The sequence below is a fragment of the Phodopus roborovskii genome, unplaced genomic scaffold (genome assembly GCF_943737965.1).
Source record: "Phodopus roborovskii unplaced genomic scaffold, PHOROB, whole genome shotgun sequence".
NCBI classification, from domain to species: domain Eukaryota; kingdom Metazoa; phylum Chordata; class Mammalia; order Rodentia; family Cricetidae; genus Phodopus; species Phodopus roborovskii.
Genome location: NW_026126511.1, coordinates 29,081,495 through 29,107,974, shown reverse-complemented (window position 1 = coordinate 29,107,974; position 26,480 = coordinate 29,081,495). Strand labels below are relative to the sequence as shown.

Below are 26,480 nucleotides of genomic sequence, written 5' to 3'. Positions count from 1 at the left end.
TAAGAACCAGTGGCCAGCTGTTTTCCCTCTCTGATCTTTTAGCATTTACTCCTATGACTCACTCTGGGTTTTCATTATTAAAACAAATTAGAATTCTCACCACAGGGAAGGGATCAGGGCACCCTGGTTGGTATGGGGATTGTAATACAGTCACCATAGTCTAGAGACATATTCACAGAAGAAAAGTCACATATCCAACAAAAAAATCTGAGAGTCACACTTTGCATCCTAAACTGAATCCTAAAAATCAATCAGCCCTGATTAACAAAAAAGTGTCAACAAACTTTGCAACCTAGAACAAGACTTCTGATGTCTCAGCAGAGTACAGCTTGGCTATAAGGAAGTGATGGGAGATGTCATTCTGTATATATGTTTCTCATACTGGTTAATGAATGATGATGGGAGATGTCATCCTGTATATGTTTCTCATACTGGTTAATAAATAAAGCACTGTTGGCCAATAGGAAAGGAAGATAGGAGGGACTAGGTGACAAGGAGGAAATAGGAAGTAGGGAGGAAGAGTCAAGATGGAGAGCCTGGAGAGAACAGAACTGCCATTCCTCCGCTCTCGGTAAGACCACGTGGAAATACATAGAAATGGGTTAATAATTGAGACAGAGCTAGCCGATGAGAAAGTAGCAACTGGCAATAGTATAATATCAAATACAGAGTCTCGGTGTGCGTTAATTGGGGCAGGCACGGCGGCAGGACAAAACCAGGCAGCGGGCAGAAAACCATACTTCTTACAAGGAAGATCCACGTACAAGGAAAAAGAATGAAGAAAGAGAGGAACTATGACATCAGTTAGAAACGGTTAATTCCCTGATTCCATCTTCCTCTAAGGAAGAGATGACCAACAGAAAGGGTCAATTCCACAAAGGAAGATAGGATAATGTGACAGGCACTTTGCCTCTTCCTAGAGAGCTATGACAGACAGGTTTGTCTGGTCAAGCATTCTTCAGTACAGTGTGAGCTGCATCTGAAGTGGATTTTCTATGGGGCTTGGCTGTGATGTGGCCTTTCTCCTTTGTCACATGTTCAGTACTTATATAAACTCCCTAGGCTTTCCAGAATTTCTATAAAGCACTCAGTATCATTTTCTGCATAAATGATTTGAAATGGATTAGGCTGTTTGCAGCCGAACATCTCTCCCTGATATATTTGAAAAGAGAAAATATTGTACATTTATTTCAAATCTAATGTTTTTACTTTTAATCTATTTTCTAACAATAAAACTAAGGCCCGGAAGATCTTTAAATCATCTCAGGCATACAATTTGAAGTTTTTCTCCAAAATATATCAAAAGGAGAAAAACATGCTTCATTCTATCATAATCACAGGCAGAGAACTATCATTATATTATCAGAATACAAATAAATGTCTAGCAATTTTGCTTTAAGACATATATTAACATAAATATGGTTATCAATAAAAGATCCTCATTATTCTTTATTAACTCCAAATTTAGAAGAAAACAATTGGTTTCTACTTTATTTAGTTACAAAAAAAGTATTACTTTTAATTTGATGATTTACTAATACCACCCACACTAGTACATTTTAATAAATGCAAATTACACAGCTAACAGAATGAAGTGGGCATTTACAACAGCAGCTTCATGGGAAAACATAGCTAGATCATTCTAAAATATACCTTATTTGTTGAAAATTCAAAAGTACATCAGGGACCAGAGTGTTTGTCAATATTATTATGATATGCTTGATAAGTTTTAAAGGAATTGGAAAGCACATACTCAGTAATATCCCCCAAAAGCAAATGTGCTTTCCATTTTTATTTGAGGATGGGGTAGTAAATTGGATTTCTAGAAGACAATATCTTTTATTCTCAACCTTTCCATTTGTTAGGTATTTTATACCTCACATTGAATAACCAGAAGCCTCCATTAAGTAAAATCCTTGTGAGGTATGACAGCACACATCCTTAACCCTTCATCCTAGCATTCAGAGGCAGAAGCAGCCAGATCTCCTCAAGTTCTAAGCCAGCCTCAGGTACATCAAGAGCTCAAGGACATCAGGCTTACATAAAAGATCGGATGGATGAATGGATGGATGGATGGATGGACAGACGGACGGATATGTAGACAGATCCACAGATATATAAAAACAGATGATAGTGAAGTATGAGTAAATGGGGCAATGGTAAAGCCTTTACTGAGAAAGCATAAAAATAAGAGATCAGATGTGTAGAAGGCACATACAGATGGACACAATGGCATATCTGTAGCCCCAGTGATCCTATATTGAGTTCAAAGGTAGAGAAGGAAGACTTGCTGGAGGCTTATAACCTCTCAAAGCCAGGGGTGAACAACAAGAAACCCCATGTAAAACAAGGTGAAGAGCGAGAACTGACCTTCAAAGATATTCTCTGATCTCCACAAATGTGCTGTGATCCATAGAGACCAACAACAGGCAAGACAGCAGAAACACACACCCACCCTACCCACACTCCCCTCCACACATACCCTCCCTCTGTGTGTGTGCAAAGAAAGCCCATCACAAAATTACTTAAAAGGGAAAGCAAAAATTTAGAGTAGTTCTTTCCGCCATCTACTCTAATCTCTACACTAGAAATTATGAATATATTGTAAAGACAAAGAATTGGATTTGAATAATGGTAACACTACTTTTCGCTTCTTCATGAAAGCTAACCTGCAAAGCTATGTCAAGAAACTCATTTCAGTATATATAGAACACCAAAAACTTAGCAAGACTATTAATTGTAACAAAATACACATTTACTGCATACCTTGTGTGATAGTTTCCTAAAAATCAATTTAAGTATAAGCAGATACCTGTACCTTGGCAAAAATCAAGAATTGCATCAAACATGTGATTGATACATCTGTCAAAGACCATGTTTTTGCAACCCCCCCAACAGTACCTCTAATTACTTATCAACAAACAGAATAAGTCACAATTTAAAAATTAATCAACTCTGAGAAGGCTAAGAGGAACATCATTTGTAATAGCCAAAAGATGAAAAGGAAACAAATACCTGACAAAAAGCTACTGATAAAAAAAATATAGCATAACAGTGCAACAGAAACACTAAGTAACAGTTTTTAAAGGAGATAATGATACACATTCCAACATGGAAGAATCCTGACTATTAGGCAGATTGAAGAATCTAGTCCTGTGGTGGGCATAGTGGCATACACCTATAATCCCAGAATTTGGAAGGGCATTTGGGAGGTAGTGGAAGACAGATCTTAATGATTTGAGGCCAGCTTGGTCATATAGTGAGTCGCAAGGTAGCCAGAAACAGAACTACAGACACCTTGTCTTGTCTTGAAAACAACCACCACCTGCAAAAAAGAAAAAAGAAAAAAAAAAAAACCTATCTACTCATAAATAAAGTCCAGGTATATGTGTAATGTTTGGCACATGTAAATCATTATAGACAGAAGGAAGTGCCTAATAGCTACAGGGTTATAGTTAAAGGAAGACTTTATTTAGGAACACTGAAAATAATCTAAAATAAATATAGTTAGAGATATACATCAAAATATAACAATGACCAGACCTCAACTCCCCCCCACAAAAAAAAAAACTACATAGGTAAATTGCATGATATGTAGACTTCATGTAAATAAAACTTCTTTTATATTCCCTGAAAACTATACAAATTTTAATAGATGCAATATTTGAAATGCATTGAAGGCTTAATTATTACATAAAAAGAAAACGTAGAATCAGATGAAAGAGACATTTAAATTGGCACCAGAAGATAAGCGTACAGTGAGATGAAAGAGTGAGAGAATAAATGAGAAGGAAAAGGAAGACACAGGACATGAGGCGAAGAGAAGAGTCAGATGAAAGCCACCCCCCTCCAAAAAAAAAAAAAAAAAAAAAAAAAATCAGGAGGAGTAAAGCAAGGAGACAGAAATGAAAACAAAACAGAGCAACCCTGGCCTGTGAGGTAATACCGCTGCAGAAAGCTGGTGAGCCCCAACTACTCACCCTTGACAATGTGGTGGTATTCTGTTTAAAGTCTAACAAAGTTTGCCAGAAGATGAGAGCGAAAAGTTAGCCACAGTAGTCAGCCATAGAGGGCAGGCAGTGGTGGCACACACCTTTAAACCCAGAAGCCATACTAGTTAGCCATAAAAGCTGGGCAGTGCTGGCATATGCCTTTAATCCCAGCATTAGAGAGGAATATAGGCAGGCTGAGACAGGGGTGCAATATATTCAGTCTGCAGTCGCACTGTGGACAGGATTGCCTTGGTAGAGTAAGAACTCTCTAGTGGTTGTCTGCTTTGCTTTTCTGGTCTTCAGGAAAGCTTTTTGTGTTAGAACATAAACAAAGTGTCACGACATGACAAGACAAGAGCTGAGGTTCTAGCAGCAGGAACCAAGCAATAGAACCCTTTAGCTTTATCTTCAATCCTGCTATCACTAAGAGTAATAAATCCAGCAACAGGGTTCCTTCCAACAAGGTCACTCATAGCATGACGTGTGACATTACAGAAAAAGTTCATTAGTTTTACAGTTCAAATATCATCTGATTTCTCTTGAAATATCCTGCATAAATCTTAAATTTAACTTCATGCTTTTAAGTTTTCAGATTGTGCTTTACTATTTCTCTCACACTTAGAAACAAATCAACAAGAACCATACTGTATTCAGGCCTCTTTTTAAACATCCATAATATTTCTCTTATAAAAAGTATTGTATACCATTCAAAGTGCATTTGTGTCATGGCATTCAGCACCCTACTAACCAGTAGAAATTTAAAATCCTTTTATTTCCCAAAAGTAAACTTAGAGGCCTACTCAAGGTTTAAGTGTGGAATGAAGAATTAGATGTGAATATTCCTTTAGAATTAAAGATGGGCGTGGTGGTACAGCTATGATCTCAGCATTCAGAATTGGAGGGAGGAGAATTGTTACCAGGTTCATGGCCGATCAAGGCTATATATAAATTTGATCATACATCCTTGCTTCTTTTGAACAATAATTAAATTAGTATTGTGTTTGCATACTGAAATGGTAAAACAACTTACAACTATGAGGAATCAAATACTTTCAAGAAAGATCTATTACCTTCTCGCTATTATTCACAGAAAGTCCAAGTTTCAGTTATAAGATCTACAATAATGACAAGCCATAATTCATATAACTGAAATTTTGCCTTAAAATAGAATTAATTACTAAATAATCACAGTTCTACTATGATATGATTGTAGAGAAATCTGTAAGTTCAGAGTTGGAAAATGAACCTAAGGAAGGACACATGAGTATTCACCAAGACTTCTGTAAGATGTTATGAGAATAGGAACTAGGATACTATAAATGCATTAAATTAAAAAAAAAGGTATTTACAGTTATATGATGTTTACATAAAAATCAATCACAAACGTTTCAAACAATACACACAAGACATCACGCAGCACTAGATTATTTTTAAATTTGAAACCTACTTGAAGTTGCACTGAATTGTGCCGAAGGCCTTCAACAATGGAAAAAAATCTGTCAATTTTTTTTTCTTCTCCTGCTGATGTCAAGGCTTCTAAAACTTCTTCAAGGCTGTCAGAAATATGAAGTCAATTAATAGCCAGGATCAAATAAAAAAAAAAAAAAAGGCATACAATCACTTTATCCTGCAAATAATTAAATGTGCCCAGGCAACAGTGGCATTTGGAAGTAGCTTACTGAGTTCATATCATTACTAAAGTACACACTAACTGTTCAAATTAGTGGAATTGACTGTGACATTTCCATGCACATATACCATGCATTTATCACATTCACTTTCTCTACACATCTCTCTGTGTTTTTAACACCTTAGCTAACTTCACAATCTCCTATTGTTACATTAGCGCCTTTCCCCCACTGGTATCCACTTGAGGAAAGCACACCATCTGTCTTTCTGTGTGCACTAGTATGTATTTTGACTGATTTATTCCTGACCAATACCATGGGAAAGTGTTCATCGAGCATCTATAAAACATCACAAGGTCAGGACTAATTTAAACTATTTTTGCCAATATAGGCTCATGCTGGATTTTTATTTTTACTGCTTTATTGGTACATAAAAGTATGCAGTATGATGTAACAATTTCAAAACATGCTGGTGATATGTAAAGAAAAAGCAAATATATCTCCCCAAATAAGTCATTCTCCCATGATAACAGCACTTAAAACACATTCTTCTACCTTTTGTAAAACATACATTATCATTTTCTAGAATCAACATACCATGGATTTTAATGTACATAACTATATGCAATATTTATATTATAAACCAATATAAATAGAAAATGAGGCAGAAAAGGATTGAACAACGTGTTTACAGTCAAACAACTACTTCGCCAAAATGGAGATACACGGAATTAAAATATGGCTTCCTTCAAAGGCTAAATATCTAAAACACATAATGTTCCTCAAATATGAAACTGTGACAGTCAAAAAAATATATATATGTATATATGTATATTTATATATATAGTAACAAAATACAGTAAAAATTAAACATAAAATATTATTTGTGAAAAGATCATTTTCCCTTTTAAAATAAAAAGTGTAAATTCATTCTCTGTGAATGAAAATATTCAGCCCTAAATATTATTTGAGTCACTCTGACATTCATTCCAGTGTCAGGAAACAAGGAAAATAACACAGAAGGGCAGAGAATTGAGCTCAGTGGTAGAGTGTTTTGCACAGCATGTGTGAGGCCCTACTTCAGATTCCCATCACTGAAAGATGATGATGATGGAGGAGGAGCAGGAGGAGGAAGGCATATGAGAATGAAGATGAAGACACAAGAGAAAGGGAAAAGAAAACAAAAAAGAATGGGGAAATAGAGAAAAGAAGGGAAGAACAAAAGAAAGGGAAGAAGAACAAGAGGGGGAAAAAGTAGCGAGAAAGAAGAGAATGCAGAGGGAATAAAAGGGAAGAGGAACTGAAAGGAATGGAAAATGAATAGTAAAATAAACACAGGAGGGAGAGTTCAGAACCATACATTAATATACATTCATATAGGACACATGCCAACTTTTAGGGCTCATCAAAATTTTAACAATCTTCCTAGTTTGAGGAAGTACTAACACTGGATGCCTGACCTTTTCCATGCCTGAGACACAGGTCAGATAACACAAACAACTTCTATAGACACACAGGACATATCATAGAGTCAGGTTCACAGTGGTATTTAACTGGCCAACTAAAAGCAGAGTGAGCTCTAGGCCACCTTCTCTAGCAGGATTGCCCCAAGGCTGACTTGCATGTGAGTGTATGAAGGATTCCGGCTAAGGAGACTGCATGCAGAGAACTGCATAGCTCCTCGTATCAGAGTTCATTTCCTAAGAAGAACTTTTTGGTAGCTTTGACCTATAAAAGAATCCTCTCATGGTTTTTTTTTTTTCCCCCCACACACTTCTTGCTCAATACACCAGTTCTTCCTCTATTTAAGCATAAAACTAATTAATGTCCAGTACCCTAAAGATACATATGAGACCAATCACTGGACACTGTAGCCTATACACATGTCAATGAACACTTCTTCCTATCACTCACCTCTTTAAATGGCTTATTGGGACCAGAGCCAAGCATTGGCTTTGAAAAAGATAGTCTGGCTGTTTCAATTCTTTGGCAACTATGAGCACTGTCTTTGTTCTTCTGCTAGTTCAGTTTACCCATTTTTAAAAACATTTAAAAGACTTACTTATAATTGGAATCCTAATCTTCTTTAAGGTGCTGGGATATGTACCTTATCATTAGGATATATGCTGAGTAGCTGATTAGGTACAAACTTAGTAAAGGCAGCCAAGTATATAGAAGTTTTAATAACTTATTCCACTCATCACATCTGTCTTACATATCAATTTTCAAAAGCAATGTAATTGTTTTCAGAAGAGGCAAGAATGACTCACAATTTCAATTCATTTTATACGTGTGTGTGTGTGTGTGTGTGTGTGTGTGTGTGTGTGTGTGTGTATAATAAAAATAACCCATTTGTATATTTTCCCCTTCTACTTTGAGTGTTTATTAGGGGTTAAGCAGAAAGCAATTTAAAATAAACATAAGGAAATCAGCTGTTCGCAGCATTATTTTAGTCCCTAATTAATAATTTAAATATCAAAATTATTGGAAAAATACTTTAACTATCCAAGCATATAGGAACAATTAAGTAGTAAGTTTCTATACATCACTGGATGCAGGAGTCACAGCGGAAACTTACATGCTTTCCTCCCCTACAATGCACACTGCAGACAAAAGCTTCACCACATCCGCCATCATGCTGGGCTGCTTGGGATCCATGGCTTTCGCCAACAGGGAAAGACTTCTCTCTTCACTCATAATTTTTTCTAAGCCATACTATAACATTAGAAAATAAGGTAAGTGTTATTTGGAATGATGTTGCATGACTTTTAAAAATTAAATTATTACTTCTAAGAAAAAGTGAAGACCCTGTCACACTATAAAAATTTCCCAAGTATCATCATTATGTTAAGAGCTATGAGAATCTAGCAAATGCAAAGAACCCATGGAGAAATGAAGGAGTCTCAACATTAGAGTACAAAACAAATAGACAAATATTGAAATAGTCACAGAGAACAGGACAATCTCTGTGCTGAAAGAAAGTTGGTAAAAGAGATACAAGCAAATACCTAGATCAGCACCGAACAAAAGAATAGGCAAGATAAACCAAAGCATGAATAATTACATGTTATTTTCATGGAATAGATGAAAATAATTTAAATAGTTAATCTGATATATTAGAACAATTCATTTTCCTGAAGATTGAAAACCAGGTTGCATTTCATAACTACAAACTTGAATTCAGACTACACACAAAACCAAGTGGCTACCACAAGACAGTACAAGTCTAGACGTGAACACAAAAAGGTAAAGGTCAATTTGGAAAGAACTATGTAGAAACTTCCATAGTAAAAATATTTATTCTCAGCACAATGGTATTTAGCATCAGGAACTCAATACTATTGTAAATAAGTACATACATAATGATTGGAAAAGGATAAAGTTTATTTGCTACTGCCAAAATAGGTACATGAAAGGCAAATTATTTTAAAGAAGTATGTACCTCTTGGCATACCAAAAATATGTATTAGTATAAAAATATATACAGTAGAAGACACCAAGTAATACTTCTACCTCCTGTGTAATTCAGAGGATCTTTCTAAGTAGTGTGAAAATTATAGATCATGTTACCACTATAAATGAACACAGGAGCATTAGTCCCAATTACCTAACTATCAATGATGGCTGAAAACTGGCATTATATTAAGAAACAAAATCAAAATTCTAATAAGCTTAAACAGAAATGCTTTATTATAAAATTATATTCACAATTTTATTATCACATATGTAGTAAACATTCATATAAAAAGAGGAAAAATACGAACAGGCAAACTTGTCATTGTGATGACATAGGGCATTTGCTGGAAAACACTATCGTGAAGAGCTGTGATGGGAGGGAAAGCAAGCATAGGAACCAAGAACCCAGAAATGAGAGAAGGTTCACCAACAACTAAAGTGGTCAGGAAAAGGCTCATTTTTACGATGCCCCTAACTACTTCCTAACTACAACCCGAGACATCAAAAGGTAGCATAGAGCTAAAAGCCCACACCATGCCTTGGTAGTACTGCAGAAAATTGCCAATAATTTAGAAAACACCATTTGGACCTGATTCAGAATGTCAAAGATTAGCAAGTACCAACAGCAAGTTCTGCGCTAACAAACCTTCTGGCTGAGGAAAGCTTGTCTCCAGGACCTGCCTCCCAAATTCATAGCCATGTGGCTTTCCTAGGACCAAGACAACATCCAATGTACAGCAGTCAGACTGCCTACATTTCCCATCCAATCTCCTGTTAAAAACTACTGTGAGGGAAGACTGGAATATGAGCACACTCTGATCTCATCTTTTGACCACACCCAAGGCATATCTTCTAATTTTCTCAATGTACAAAAAGGCAAAAACTTGACAAGCTCACATAGGGACTAGAATGAAGTCAGCTTACCAATTTTTCATAACTAGTACTAATCAGAAAAAAAGAAAGAAATTGACTGTGAGAAATAATCACTTACCAGTGCTAGCATCAAAGTGCTTTTAATGAAGGCTTTCACATGTGAGAGAGCTATCAACTATGTGGGAAGGCCTAAAACAGTTATCTTTCCTGAATGTCAAGGACCCACTTGGGGTAATAAGTGGCCTGTTCTATACCCAGGACCAATACTGGGTTCTATTTATACACAACAAAAGACCTACTGTTACCTAACGGAATTCCACGCTGCTGAAGATGATACATATAGGTAAGGGAAGATAAATACTCTCACCCCTGAGAAGACACCCAATAGCAATATTATTATAACTGCTGGGGGGGAAAATGATCAATGGCAGGTGTATGCCAACAGTAGAGAGGAGGTGAGTGATGAGTGTGGCTTTTACAGCAAGACTCCCTTGTCAACATACAATTCAACCTCTAAAGAGCTTACAAAAAGGAATTCCTGCTTTGATTGCCTCCATATTTTAAAAGATCCATTTAAAAGTTACTTTTTAATTTTGTGTGTTTCTCGTGCTTGTATATGGGTACACCACTTCCATGCCTGAGCACTCAGAGTCCAGAAAAGGGAATCAGAACCCTGGAACTGGAGCTATGGATGGTTGTGAGTCATCGTATGTGTGCTGGGAATTGAAACTGGGTCCTCTGGAAAAGTAGCTAATGCTCTTCACAACTGAGCCAACTCTCTGGCCCCTAAAAAATACTTTTAACTGCATTTAATGTGATAAATAATTCATTTTCATGTGACAGTTCTTACTAATGGCATAATTTACTGCTGGTAGCAAATAAACTTAAAGGCTGTATTTTCACCATTCAGTGAAGATTTCACAGTAATGACTAGCAAGGTATGAATGGTGTACAGCGGATTAAATGAAGCTTAAGAAAACTAATAACCTTGGGTTGATAACCTGACCAACAATTTTGCATAACAGAGTCTAAATATTCAAATATTAACCCCAAGTGTTAGCATCTAACTTTTGGGCCCCTAGTAGCCTGTGTGCCACTATCAAATTCAAAGGTAGTATTTTGACTATATAAACAAACTATAAGAAATAAAATCTATTATAAAATAACAGATTGCATAAGACTAAAAGCATATGTTACCTTCTGACCAAAGCCAATTTTGGGATGTTATTTTCGAAATACTAATAATTCATTTTAACCATACTCATCTCAAGTTTAAATCTGGTTTAAAAGAGGCACACCTGCATTTCCTTTCTGTCAGCTTCATGCCACCAGCAAACCCCCCTACTACAACCTCACGTTACAAAGCAGCTCAATTTGGATGGTGGGAAGGGCTCTATACACAGAGTTTCTTATGCTTTCAGTGCCTACTCTTAAAGAACAACATACAAATGACCTACTTCTCATAGCAAAACAAAATTATAAAAAATAAAGAGAGAGAGCTGTGGGTCTACCCATCGGGCAGAGACCTTGGGAATACCAGAGTAGACATTCTGTGCATTAAAAACAGAAGGCTGCCAAGATGCCTGAGCAGGTAGAGACACCTGTCTCTAAACCTATAGGTTCAGCTTCAGTCCCCAGAACCCACATGGTCAAGGAGAAACAATTTACGCATGCTGTCTTCTGACCTACACACTTACTGTGCTACAGCGCACAGGCATAAACACAGTATGAACAGGTGTTTAAAATAATTAAACACAATGCTTTCACGTAAAACAAAATAATCAGAACACGCAAACTGTAGCTATAATAAAATTAAATACTAATAATTTAAGCATTTATATATTTAAAACTCTAGAAAAGGGAAAATATGCTTCATTAAAATTAACCAAACATGTACAGCTTTTCTACGCAACAGTTCTCACACATTGAAGACCCACCGTAACCTTTAGTCCCCTGATGTCCAACAACTGATGTTCCTACCATTACATCTCACATCATTCTGTAGAAGTGGTTACAGTCAGAGCAAAAGAAATGGTAGGAAATGATGCTAATATCATCAATGGCCATGGGGATGACTCGGTAGTGATGCCTAAAGTCTTGTTTTTAACTCAACTTTACTACACAAAGGCTTTATACTATGCAACTTTACTACACAGATGCACCATACTATGCTTGCTAAATGATAAATTCATCACTGCTGCATTTCTAGAATCCTCTCATGTCTGTACATGCTAACTTTATCATAGGTTTTTCATTCTCAGGAAAGGATCCACAGGTCTCCACTACTTGAATCTCTGGTAATACATATTACCAGACTATACTTAGTAACAGCGTACTACTACACTAAAGCAGAGTTCCTGCTGACTTTTGAAAATCAATGGAAGGAGAGCAACAAAAGAAGGATCAACATGGAAAGAAAGGAGAGAGAAAAAGTTCCTCTGCAGACAGGGTTCATGTTTTAAGGGTAGGTGTGTTCACTTCCCAACTTCTAAGATCACCTACTCCATCAACATTGGAAACAAACCCATTGCTATGCCAGGGCATGCATGTAGAACTCTTCCTGGTGAGGATCCAATTTGTGTAAGAATCTGTGCTGAGCAAAAGGCAACTTCCCTGCATACCTGTGTGTTCATCAGGGCTTTCAGACACTGGATAACTTTATGCTGACTCTTCTTTACAACTCTTTCTTGGCTGTGTTAACATAAAATATGACAATATTAGATTATTGCTGGACATACTAGCAGAGCTTAATTAAAAATTATTAACAATACTTACATTTGCCCATTAATGAGTTTTTCCAAAATGTCTAGTAATAATCCGAGTCCTTCATGTCCAAAGCTTTGTACCCAACTGAAAAACAAAGCAAAGGTGAGTTGCATGTTAACTTGATAATATAGTGGAAAAAGAAATGCTCTATGCCTATAACTATTTTTAAAGTTTTATAGTCATGATTATGGCTACTATATAAGCATAAGACTAGGTATAAAACTGTCCATGGGTCATATACCTTGTCTATAATAGTTAAGGAAAAATATGGTACAGACAGCAGTAGGTTAACATGATTCACTCTGGCTTCCGAGAACTGAGACTCTGCCATGCTCCATGTTCAGTGTGTTCGTAACTAGGAGTCCTCCACGGAACACAAGTATTTACACTAAAAACTTATGAAAACTATCAAACAGAACTTCACTCAGTATAGTGACTCACTAGATCACCACAGCGCTGGAGCTACCAACTATTCAAAACTAGGCACCACTGCGTATAAAACAAGTCATAGCCAATTAATACTATCGCTTTCTCAATTAGGATACAAAATTAACTTCTCCAATAAAAACAAGCAAAAGCTAGAGTGACCTTAAGACAGTATTAGCCTAGAAACAGAAATGTAACTATGGGGAAAATTGTACAAAGCTTAGAGGTAACCCTGTACTTCCACAACTGAATAGGAATGGCCCTATCAGCTCATGTGTTTTAATGCTTGGCCCTTAGAGAGTGGCTCTATTAGGAGGCATGGCCTTCATGGAGTAGCTGTGATCTTTTTGGAGGAACTTTGTCACTGTGGGATACAATCCCCTGTTGTCTGCAGATTAATATGTCGAATTATTAGCTCCTTCTTCAGCACCATATCTGTCTGCATGCTTTCATGTTCTCGCCTTGACAATATTGAACTAAACTTCTTGACTGAAACGGTAAGCCAACACCAATCAAAAGATTTCCTTTATAAGAGGTGCCATGGTCATGGTGTCTCTTCACAGCAATAAAACCCTAAGACAGAAGTCAAGAGACTGTCTGCAATGGTCTTAAGCACACTGTGAGGAAAAGGTCTTCACCATAAATGCTGCTGAAATCCCTGACATCCACATGCAGAATGAAGCCAGATCTATATCATTAATTAGCTATAAAAGTTGACTATAAATCATTTGAAGATTGATACGTAGAAGTTGAACTATAAAGTACTGAATTGCAAGAAATCAGAAACACTTGAGGACATTGGAACAGGAAGAAACTTTTTGTAACAGGTTATTAAAGGTACAGGAAACAAAAAACAAAGGTAACCAAACTAGATTACATCAAAAGCTTCTGTACCACAGCAAAGGAAACAACACAGTAACTTAGACAAGCAACATAGAAGAGACCTGCAACACCTGAAAGAAAGGATTGGCAAGTAAGAGAGCTAACCAGAGGCCAATACCCACATTATAGAAAGAGCTCCCAAAACTCAATGGCAAAAAAGTCAATAACCTGATTAACAAGTAGAAAAACAATATAAATGATACTTCTTAAAAGAAAACAAAGGGGGGGGGGAGAAAACAAAGAAATAGACAACAAGTAAATGAAACATACTCAACATAGCTAACAGGAAAAGAACAAATAGAAGGCAAACTAAGCTATAGCAGCATTCCAGTAAGAACAACTCGGAACAAAAAGAAAAGAAACATCCGTCAAAGATGGGGGGTAAAGGGAAGGCATGCGCACAGCTGGCAGAAATGCACATTAGTACAGCCATTACAGGAAACAGCAAGAGGCCCCTTCACCATTTAATAAACTGCAATGTGAACAATCAATTATAAAGTCAATTGCAATATAAGAATCATATCCAAATGAAATAAATTCAACGAGTCAGAGACATTTGCACTCCCATGTTTACTAAAGCATGGTTCACAACTGCCAGGTGGAGCAAGTAAGTGCCCAGACTCTAATTCCTGGGTGAGGAAACATGGCCCAGACACAGCAGAACATTAGTCAGGCATGAAGAGTGCAATCTTGGCATTTATAACAACATGAGTATACCAGGAAATCCTATGTTAGGTGAAATAGGTCAGGCACAGAATGGTAAGCACGGAGTCATCTCGCTTCTGAGTGGAGTCCAGAAATACCATCAAATTCAACCTGAGACATTAGGGGTGGCCATGAGAGCAGGGCAGTGGGGAGGCATGGACAGTTTGCTGAAAGGGCACTGGCAGGAAGGAACAGGAGCTTCTGGAGGGCTGATAACTGACATCTCTAAAATCAGTACAAAGAGTTTTGAACACTGGTACCCAAAGGAAAAGATTAATATTTGAGGGGACAGACGTCTAACCTGGCTAAATATCACACAGTATAGATAGGAATTAACAGTGCGCAATATAAGCCATTATGAGCATAATTTTCATGTGCCTGTTTAAAACTTAGCTTCAACTATGCATAATGTTTAAAATGTATCTTCTGCATTTAACAATCTGTGGACACAGCCTCACCGCCTGTAAATTTTCAGAATTTCTGACATCCCAAAAAGGCAAATGTATTCCTACACTTCACACTTCTTTGCATTTACAATGGCAGTCAGACTATCTTCCTCATCTCTTCTCGTCCAGTGAAAGCCATGAAATACCCAATTCAACAATGGCAAGAACAGCAAAGGCACTCCCCATCAAAGAATGAAGATCACTATTATGGCTGAGATGAGGGAAACAGGTAAATAAATGCCACTGCTTTCAAACGAAGCTGCTACTTCAAAAGTAAAGAGTTTACTTTCTCCTATCAGCTACAGACAGATTACCCACAGGCATTGCAAATCTGTCTTTCATGTTTCATGAAAATGCCTACAGCATCTGCTTAGCTGTTTCCCTTGTTTACATCTTATTCTGTATTTATTCTTATTTCACATGCATTGCAGAAGCTTGAAATCAAACATGTAGAGAGTAATTTGTGAGCTTCACTGAATGGGATGCATGGAGTCTGCTCATGGAAATCTCTGGTGTTAGTCTTTCTCACTGGGCCTTCAATTTTATTTAATGTGGATTTTCAACCATCACTATATTGAAAAGTATATCCATAAAGAGATTCGAAAACTATTAAGATCTAAGATCATTCCTACTATTTTCACCTCCAATCACTGCCAAATAAAGTTAATAATTCACTAAATTGCCTTAACTATAATATACAGAGTAACTTTAACATGGGTTAATATAACAAAAATGGTAGCGCTTAACACTAATGTTGTGATGAATGGTAGAATTTAGGGAGCACACAAATCCCATGCAAAATGGAAAGTTCTCAGATGTGAGTAATAAAAAACAGAACATAACTACATAAACTTTATCGACCCTGATATAACAATTATAACTAGAAAAGCTGGACCTACAGTTCTCAAATCAACAACTCTATACATCCTAGATGTCTTTTCTAGACTATAAAGTCAGTAAATTTTTCAAGCACATATAACCTAACTGTCCATTAAACAAACCTTCATAAGGCAACATGAGAATAAGCAAATCTCAAAGCACAGTATAATCTTCTCATCATGGCAATTTATCAGCAACAACAAATCAAAAATCAAGATGAAAAAAAAATATAAAGTAAAAACTGTAAGACATAATACAGTAACATACGAGCCATACAGATGTCTAAAAGAGAAACTTTCCCGTGCATGCTTGCGTGTGTGTGTGTGTATGCGCGTGCGCGTTATTTTTCCCTTTCCTCCTCCAATCCAACCCCCTTCCAAAGGTTTTTTGTTTTGTTCTTTTTTTTTTTTAATTCTTTGAGAATTTCAAACAGTGGATTTTGATTATCACCCCTGCCTCCCCAACCTTGGGTCCTCCTTTTCCTTTAAACGTCAAGTACAAGTCGTACTTGTACTGCCCATCTCTTCTTGTACTGCCCATCTCTTCTTGTACTGCCCATCTCTTCTTGTACTGCCCATCTCTTCTTGTACTGCCCATCTCTTCTTGGGGGTACGGCCATCCATGAGAGCAGAGTAGGACAAGAACAACAAAAGTTAGGATGTTTCTACCCATGCTGCCTTTCAAATGAGTAATTTCTTCAATTTTCTGTTTTATTCCAAGCATTATGTTATGTGGTGAAGATGTATCTAAAAAGCTATACTTTCAATGACATAGTTATTATTATTATTATTATTATTATTATTATTATTATTATTAAAAAATTGGGATGGAAATAGGGAATGACAGATAAAGAAGCAACAAACTATTTAAACAAACTATTTAAACTAAAGGAAGTGTTATTAGAAAGGGCAAATCAAAATATACACGAAGTCAAACCTGGTGTGATGGCATATACTCCCAGCCTAGGGAGGCAGACACCAGTCTATGCAACAATTTCCAGCCAAACCAGGGATATGTAGTCAGACTCTTATCTCAAAAAAAAAAAAAAAATCTCATACTGGTTAATTAATAAAGCACTGCTGGCCAATAGGAAAGCAAGATAGGCAGACTAGGAGACAAGGAGGAAAGAGGAAGTAGTAAGGAGTCAAGATGGAGAGACTGGGGAAACCAGACGCCAGCCCCACTCCGCAATAAGACCACGTGGAAATACTTAGATTAATAAGAATGGGTTAATACTTAAGACAGAGCTAGCCAATAAGAAACTAGTAACTGGCTAACAGCATTATATCAAATACAGAGTCTCTGTGTATTAATTGGGGTTGGCGGGGCAGCAAGAAAAGACCAGCGGCAGGAGGAAAAACCTTACTCCTTACAATACAATTTCCCTTTGGAACATTTGCATAAGCACTTGCATCCATTGCTAGAAAGGTAGTTGTCCTCAGGGAGCTCTACCCCATAATACATTCCAATTCTAATCATTTTCTCAGTTATTATTTAGGGACACAAGAAAAACACTGGAAGATAAAATGGGGTACTGTGTATGCAGCTCTGTAATCTTGACAGGGGATAGCTGAAATACACAGATTTCTTTCAAAAAAAGGAAAGTTTCTCTTCATTTGAAAAAATAACCTAGAAAACATAAACTGATCAAGAAGGGTCAATCCTCAGTAAACACAAGCAGCAGGCCTTGCCCAGACCTAGCAGCATGGTGCCATCAGCCCTCATCTAACTATACCTGAGGTTGAGGAAGAATAAGAAACATGTAAACATCACTTCTTCATGAATGAAAACTGCAGAAATCATTAGGACATCCATACTGGGGGTGGGGGAAACTTCAAAGTAGAAAATAATGCATATGGTAGACATTAATTTAACCTGCCTCATAAAATTCGGTAACAGAAGATGATTAAATTGTCAAGTGTGTTGAAGAAAGCTAGGACAGACCATGATGGACTTGCTGGCGAGGGTCTCAGTGTGGAAGAAGGGGTGAGAGGAATAAATAAGAACCCTAGAAGACACACAGAAGGAGATGGAATTGGATGCCAAGTCTCCATAATTATAGTCCAAACCACCCTCAAATGTTTGAAGGCAGTTTTAGTTACAAAGAGCAGTAATTGCTTCCAAGGCCACACAATGAAACCAAAAGCATATAAATTTGCTTCGGTAACATTGTTTTAGAAAGCAAATATGTCTGGTCACCTCAGTGAACAGGAAGGACAACAGTCAGATCTCAGACTGGTCACACAGAAATTCACAAACTATCAGCCTCTTGTGTTCTAAGTTACAGCCTCTCATTCTATGCGTATTGTGTTAGGAAAGGAATGCCAACTGTATCATGAATGATCAGAGCTCGAGTAGGACTACCAGACCATAAAAAAGGTAATCGTCCCCAATGCAATTTTCTTAAGGCTAGGAAACATTTCTCTTGTGCTTGAACTTGGTGATAAGTTAAAGATACAACAAATAATTCAGAATGAAGAGAAGCTTTTCTTTGGTGCTGTTTCAGAATAGCCAACTTCACATTGCAAATGGCTCAAAACTACCTGTAAATACAGTTTCAGAGGAATCAAGGTGCCTACTCTCCCTAGAAACCTCTACTCACATATACATACAAACAAACATACATTTTCTAAAATATTTTTAAATTAAAAATAAAAACTTAAAAATAAAAAATAATCTTTAAACGGTACCTATAAAACAGAGCCATATTTGGTTGTTATAAGAGAAGGGTTATGTAGTAAGAAGTTAAGGCCACCTGTTCATGCTGGCACCCAGATCTGTACCTTTACTTTTCATGTGGAGAAGACAGCACAATGAGACGCCAGTAGCAATACTGAGCTTGTCCCAGCCTTCATGCTCCAAACATCAATTCAGCTTTCAGATCAAGTATGCGTTTACACTGAACGAAAAATGATGGATCTAGAGTCACTGTACTAATTCACATTTTAGGACTTGCCTGACTGCTGCTCAAAGGGTGATGTTTCCTTACTATTAAGCTTATGTTCAAGTGTTCATTAACTAAGGCAGCCAGCCTTTTTAAGGGGCTCACTGTGTGCATGATCCTGCAATAGGTATGAGAAATACAAAAAATGAATAAAATATGTTCTCTGCCCTTGAAGTGATCACAGATTAGGGGCTGAAACAAATGCTGGAACAAAGCTATTTCCATAATGTAGTAAGTGCTATCACTGTGGTACTATGGGAACAGAAAGCCACCGCAGTAAATGATGTCTCACCTAAGTATTGAAGGTTAAATCACAGATCGGGAGGTTTTTATGCAGGTGAAAATATGCACAGAGGCATTAGCCAAAAAGGGGCTTCCAGTGATGAATATCACAGCAAGATCTATCAGAAATGACACAGATGAACACTGAGCCCTTGACTTAAGAACTATATATGCCACATCATAGATAGTAGGAAGCCAACAAATAGCTAGGCATATGGGGAAATTATTATGTTTTTTAGGGCTTCAGAAGATATGGCATGTTCCAGAGACTCATCCTTCAGTCAAAAGCATTTGCACTGTCATGCAGGCAGACTGCATAGCACAATGGAGTCTGATGCTGAGTAGTAGGCACAGAAAGAAAAAAGCTTGTTCAAGGTGCCTGTGAGAAAAGAAAGAAAGGGTGCATCACCCAGGAAATGGGTCCAAGGTCAGCAAACATCATCTAACTAAACTAAGGCAGGTTTCAAATGCCCCATAGACTTTACTGGACAAGGGGCACCAGGAAGAAGAAGGCCTGAGTTAGCATGTAAGCAAACATTGATGGAGGAGAAGGGAACACTAGTATTCTGCCTATGTGATCCCATCTACCTAAAGAGATATGTACCTTAACACCAGAAACTATGAATATATCATACCAGGCATACAAAGAGAAAATTAAGGCTACCAACAAGATAATCTTTGAATAATGAGAATATCGTGAGATTACCTAGTTGGTTCAGCGTAATCATATGACACTTAGAACTTGAGTCAGTAGAATTAGAAGAACAAAGCAGGAGATTCACAACAGAAAAGGGAATCAACCCACCATTTCTCATAAATGTGGGGTGTCTCTCCATTTACTCAGATCTTACTTGAATTCATTCATTGTTTCATAGCTTTCTAATAAGAGTACTGAACTTAATTCACTAGAACTATAATATTTAAGAAACTGTAAGTGATCTTTTTGTTTTTCCCAAATTGAGTAGCTATAAACTGGTTTTTATATGTACATCTTGAATCCTTCATCCCTGCTGAAATTACTGATAAATTCTAAGAACACTTAGTAATTTTGAAATTCTCTTTTTAAACAATCATGCCTTCTGCAAACAGAGACTTTTGTTTTCCATCTGTAATCAGTATACTTTTCACATTCTACTCTTGCCTGAATTCTACTCTGTGCACTGAATATAACCTACAGCATGGTGATGAATAATGCAAGCAGGTACCCTTGTCTTATTCTCAATCTTAGGGGGGAAGTAGTTAGTCTTTCATCATTAAATATAATATTATCTGTAGGGTGTTTTCTTTAACACTATTTTATGTACATGGTTATGTTGACTCACGTACACCTGTACATATCATGCATGTGTGGTGCCCATGGATGCATAAAAAGGGAACTGGAATTGCAAATGGTTGTTGGCCACTATGTGAGAACTGGGGATCAAACAAAGAACCACTGGAAGAGTAGCCTGTGACCTTAACCATCTCTTCAGTCCCTTAACAGTAGGACTTTTATCACTATCATATGGACAAAGTTATTGAATGTAGTATTTTCCTGGAGTTGTAACAATAAGGCAAAGAAAAGTAGATGGTTTAAAATAACATATGTACTCACTTATGCAAAGTATATTCTATTGTTAAGCTCACTTTTTAAAAAAAAAAAATGCCTTTTGAAACAATGCTATCAATGTCTCACTTTAGACCTAAGTATTTTTGCTTTAATGGTTTTATAAAGCTGTTTACTTAGGTATGGGCTAAGTTCCCCCCACCCACCCAGTGTGAAAATATCATGTCTCTAAAAGTAACTGAATAATAAACCATTTTAAACAAATGGATAAGGATGGGGATATAGCTAAGAGGGATAGTGTTTGCCTAGCATGTATGAAACCATATGTTCAACCTGCAGCTCCATAAAATGCTCAGTGTTTCTAGTGGGGGAGAAAAGCTAGAGGTTCTGTCATGGTAAACTCATTTGTGGAGAGAACGCTCAACCAAAAACTCCAAGTGACAGCCTCAACTTCCCCAGTGGCTCTGAACTGGCTGCAGTGAGCACCAGTTTGATAACATTATTCCATAGTTCACAATTTGTTTTTCTATAGAGAGGCCTCATCAAAGGGGACACACTGCTCTTCCCAGGACTCTTGAGTTTGAACTCCATCTGGCTGCCAGAACAGTGCTTCCCTGGGGGCTGGATCTTGTGTTTGTAGGCCCCCTCTGGTGATATTACCTTCCTGCTGTTTCTTTTCTTTCACTTGAAAGCTTTACTGGAGGGGACTCTCTTTGTCAAGAAGTCCAGCTGACTCTCTCAAAGAGACTTCCTCAATCAATTTCTACTGGATACTCACTCAGAGCATTCAATTGAATGATGATGTTTTGCTGTCTACTAATTATTCTACTGTGTTAGCTTGCTGCACAGTCATTCAAAACCCACCCATTCAAAATTAAAATTATGTCTATCATAGATCATCTCACCATACTCAAAAAAAAAAAAAAAAAAAAAAAAAACCAAAACAAAAAAAAAAAAAAAAACAGGTATTTCCAAAATGTTCAAGTGCAAGAGTAAGACATCTTGTAAAGATGGTTTCTCAGTTCCCAGAGAGGTCACGACCTTTGCGATTTTTCTTCCTCAGTCTCCACATTAGGACACTCTTAGGAGTACACATTCAATGAAGAGCTTTGTCGTAAATAGCTTTTCTAATACTGTGATAAAACACTCCTACCACAGCAACTTGGGAGAGGAAAGGGTTTATTTAGATTATACTTCCTGATCACAATCCACCCTAATTGAAAGCCAGGACAAGAACTCAAGCAGACTCCTTGAGGCTGAAACTGAAGCAGGCACCATTAAGGAAGGTGACAATCTGACTAGCTCCCATGGCATGCCAGCCTGCCTTTCTATAGAACCCAGGTTCACCAGACCAGAAGTAGCACTGTCCACAGCAGGTTGGGCCCTTCCCACATCAACCATATCAAAAATTAATCAAGAAAATATTCCACATGCTTTCTTATAGGCCAATCTGTTGGAGGCAATTCAACTGACAGTCCAGACCCAGATGACTCTAGCTAGTGTCAAGGTAACAAACTCCATCACACTTCTACATTAATTTCATCAAAATCTTATTTCTAAATAAGTGAGAAGCAAAGATGTAAACACATATTGCCATTATACACTCTGTCACACTTTTTCTGGAATTGTAAATTTATTTTTTCTAATCAACAAGTGCCAGATTTTGGCCAATGGCTACTCTGGAATAAGCCATTTGATTATCTAACTTTTCTTCCTTGGCTTGAGATAAAGTGCACTGACTAACAGCTTTTGTATACATACTTGAGAAGGACACTGGTCTATAAACTATTCACTACACTTCACATTTTCATTTTATCATGATCTTCACCAGTTAATAACTAAACGAACAGAAATGTTTCCTATCAGTCCACTTCTTTGAAATACCTAAAAAATTGATATGAATTATTCATTAAATGTGTGGTACATTCAAGAGAGATATCATCCATACCTGAACATCACTGGGGAAACATTTTAATTAGGAACTTCACTGACTAAGTAGCTATAGAACAATCTAAATGTTCTATTTCTTACATTCTATTGCATAGTAATTGTTAATACTTTTCAAAACAGTCAGTTCAGATCACCAAAATTAAGAATTGTTTTGACTTGAAGCTATTTACACTTGAACTAAGCTATTTTGTTTTACTCTAAGACAACGCTTGATGCTGGGTACCTCATAAAGAGATAGTATATTAGTTCACAGGAGGCAAAAAATAAAAATAAAAAAAGTCCTACATTAGAAAGCCTCATGTGTTCATTTTCTGTTGGAAACAACTGGCAGACAACACAAGAAAAATTCCTGATGAGAAAAAAAAAAAAAAAAATGGCAGTGTAACTGCAAACTTAAAGAAGAAAAAAGTCATGTTATTCCAGGTTTATAAATAAATCATTTCAAATATTACTTTTTCTATTTTCATTTTGATATTTCTTTTCTTTATTTATTGTTTATTTATTTTGCATCCCAGACACAGTTTCACCTCTCTCCTCCCCTCCCATGTTATAACACCAACATCAGGAAGATAACGGATAATATGTGTGGTGCATGCAGTCAGCACACTCAACTACATCAAAGCTAGTCTGGGTCCCACATCAGATGTATAGACATCTCAGGTAAACAAGACCCTGAGAGTAGATAGAACAGGGAGTTGAGAGAAAACCAAATACTACTGTCTGCTAAAGGGACCTGGCAATAAAGTGACTCCTAAAGACATTTTGCTATATTCGGAGATCAGTGTCTTGCTCAGTCATCATCAGATGAAGATTCCTCTTACAGTAGAAAGCAACAAATAGAAAGACTCACGGCTGAACAATGTTCAGAGAGAGAGTAAGAGACCATGGAACTTTCAGTCCTAGATGGGGTGTACCCATCAAATCCATTCCCCAGGACTCAGAGAACCCTGAAGTAGAGAAGGCAGAAAAAGTGTAAGAGGACACGGGATGAAAAACACCAAAAAAACAAGGCCTTCTAAACCAGCAGGACCAAAGCACATATACTTGACGCGAAGATCGTAGCAGCATGAACACAGGGCCTGCACAGATATGGGCCAGATAGGGTCCCAGGGTTAAGGAGACATGGGCACGCAGTACATAACACAGAGGCAATCTCTAATTGACAACTGCGGGCAAATGAAAAATTTGTTTTCTACAAGGTGTCTCACTGGTGATACTAACCCCAAGTAATGACAGGCCCAATGCCCAGCAGTATATGGCCAAAACAAACTCAATAGCACTTTTGGAAGTTCTTGATCACATAAAGCTTTGTAAGTGACTTTGCATGTATGTTATGGTTTCTGGTTTTGTGTTTTTATGGGATAACTATATGTATGTATGTATGTATGTATGTATGTATGTATGTATGTGTCTCTGAGTCTATATGGGTCTCTTGTGCTTTATCTTTGGCTGTTTTTCTTATTTGTTTTGTACTATCCTGGTTTGGTTATTTTTGTTTTTATCTTATTTTATTTTACTTTTTTGTTTTATTGATGCTTGTATTCTAAGGACAGAGAGAAAAGAAGGGGTGTGGATTTGAGTTGAACAGAACCTGGGAAGAGTTGAGAGAGGAGAAACTGTAATCAGAATATACTGTATGGGAAAAAAAAAATCTGTTTTCAGTAAAAGGAAAATAAAGAACAATAGGATTATAAATAGAAAAAACTATAAAGATCAGTGGTTCTCAACCATCTTAATGCAGCGACCCTTTAATACAGTTCCTTATGTTATGGTAACCCCAACCATGAAATTAATTTATTAGTACTTCATAACTGTAATTTTGTTACTATTGTAAATTGTAATGTAGATATCTGATATGTGACTCTGTGAAAGGGTACTTTGATACTCAGGGCTCGTGACCCATAGGTCACCATTCGAGTCACTGTTCTAATGGAGAATATTCATGTTTTGAACTGTAAAAATGTCTAGTATATTTGAAGCATTTGTTTTAAGACACCGTACTCTCAGAAACTTTAAATCACTACGCAAAGATGTTAAGCAGCAGGACTTCCTTGTAGAACTATCTCCTATTGCCTATCTCTTCACTCTTACTCTCACAAGCCCACAGGAAGCCACTGTGTAGAAATAGGTATATAGATTTCATTGTCTTTGGTATAAGATCATATTTACTGTCTATAAAGAATAGTTACAACACAGGAAATACTAATTTTTATAACCCACAGAATAACAAAACATGAATATCTAAAGAGGCAAAGTATGTTTTGCTAAAGGTCACTAGAAACTTAAAGACAGAGGGGGATGGAATGCGATATCATTGCACACATGTGACAAACTAACAAATTTCATACCTTAAACTTAGAAGGTCAGCTTTAATGCTGTATAATATCCAGATCCAATTTACATTCCTCTGTCAGTGTAATACATCACTGATGCTGAATAAAATTATAGCTGATTTTAAGCTTTCATTTTCCCCTAACATGAGCAAGGTGACTAAATACTTGAAAATGAACTGCACTAAGGGGACATGGAAAGCAATTAGCAAGCTCTGTAGGGCAAACACACAAACACCCACATCCCATTCAATGACCAGGTCACAAAAATTACAGTATATTAGAAAAGACGCCCAAAAGAAATCAGAAGCTAAACAATGGTATGATGGAGGCAAAAGCAAACAAACAAAACAAAACAACAACAACAACAAATTTTTTTTTCAGAAAGAAACAGTTAATTAAGAATATTTGGGGAAATTTTCTGGGAAAATTACATATTCGCAAATAACCACTTATTCCTACATTAAATCACAGTGCAGAGGAATAAACAGCAGTCTGTTCTCTTTGGAGTTTTAACTATAACAGACCCAAGGCTGTGACATATTCTGGGAGTACTGCAAATCAGACAAAGGAAGGCCAGTAACAAGCAATGGTGAAGCAGCATGGGAGATCTACACCTACAGGTGAAAGGCGGGGCTGCTACACACAATACGCTGCACACAACAAATGAAAGCCATCAGTCCCAAGCTCAGGGGAACACACAAATATCCCTATTCAGGACAGTAAGGCACAACAAGCAGCCTTCGGGCTATCAAATGGAGCATCTTTAGTTCCTGAAATAACTGGCTAAATCAGGCACCTTCATCATGTGAGGAAGAATCTCCATCATCTGTTGCAGTTCTACATCCAGTATAGCCCAATATGAGTCACATCAGTCCTGATGAAGTCATGATCTGCCCTTGACCCCACACATTCATGGCTTTTGTTTCTTCAGTCATTAAGCCATCTTGTCCAGAGAACTGTCTCCTATGAAACAAGAGTCCATTCCATCTGCCAAGGACCCTTTCCATTTCCTTCTTTGAACCCTCACTAATTTAAGCTGACATCCGCTTCTGACTGTGCCCACTTTCCTTAGGCGATTTCACTCCAAAATCATGTCTCTTTTAAATCAGTTTTCGGTCTAGGTTTTTCCACCCAGGCTACCCAAAACTCTTCTCAAAAGTCAAAAACTCTCCTGTTACCAGAAGCAGTGTTGTGCCCCGCATGACAGCAACACCCTGTGTGTTTTGTTACTTCCTTCTTTTGAAACAGTCTTCTTTGCTTCAGAGAATCAGCCATTTGGGTCCTTACTACACTTCATCTGGTGTTGTGGCTCCTCCTCCCATACTAAATGGTTTCTTTCTGGATCCTCGTGAACCTTTATCTTTACTTAAAT

General features: G+C 37.1%; 1 protein-coding gene across 1 annotated transcript in view; it reads right to left on the bottom strand.

Annotated features, from left to right (window-relative positions):
* Window positions 1–26,480, bottom strand: part of Diaph3 (diaphanous related formin 3) — a 435,882-nt gene that overhangs the window by 307,558 nt on the left and 101,844 nt on the right. Inside the window, exons 6-9 of the mRNA XM_051195312.1 lie at window positions 12,725–12,799; window positions 12,571–12,640; window positions 8,199–8,335; window positions 5,440–5,545 (exon numbers count right to left, since the gene is read on the bottom strand). Coding sequence (XP_051051269.1) covers window positions 5,440–5,545; window positions 8,199–8,335; window positions 12,571–12,640; window positions 12,725–12,799 — 388 coding nt within the window. The remainder of the gene's footprint in view (window positions 1–5,439; window positions 5,546–8,198; window positions 8,336–12,570; window positions 12,641–12,724; window positions 12,800–26,480) is intronic.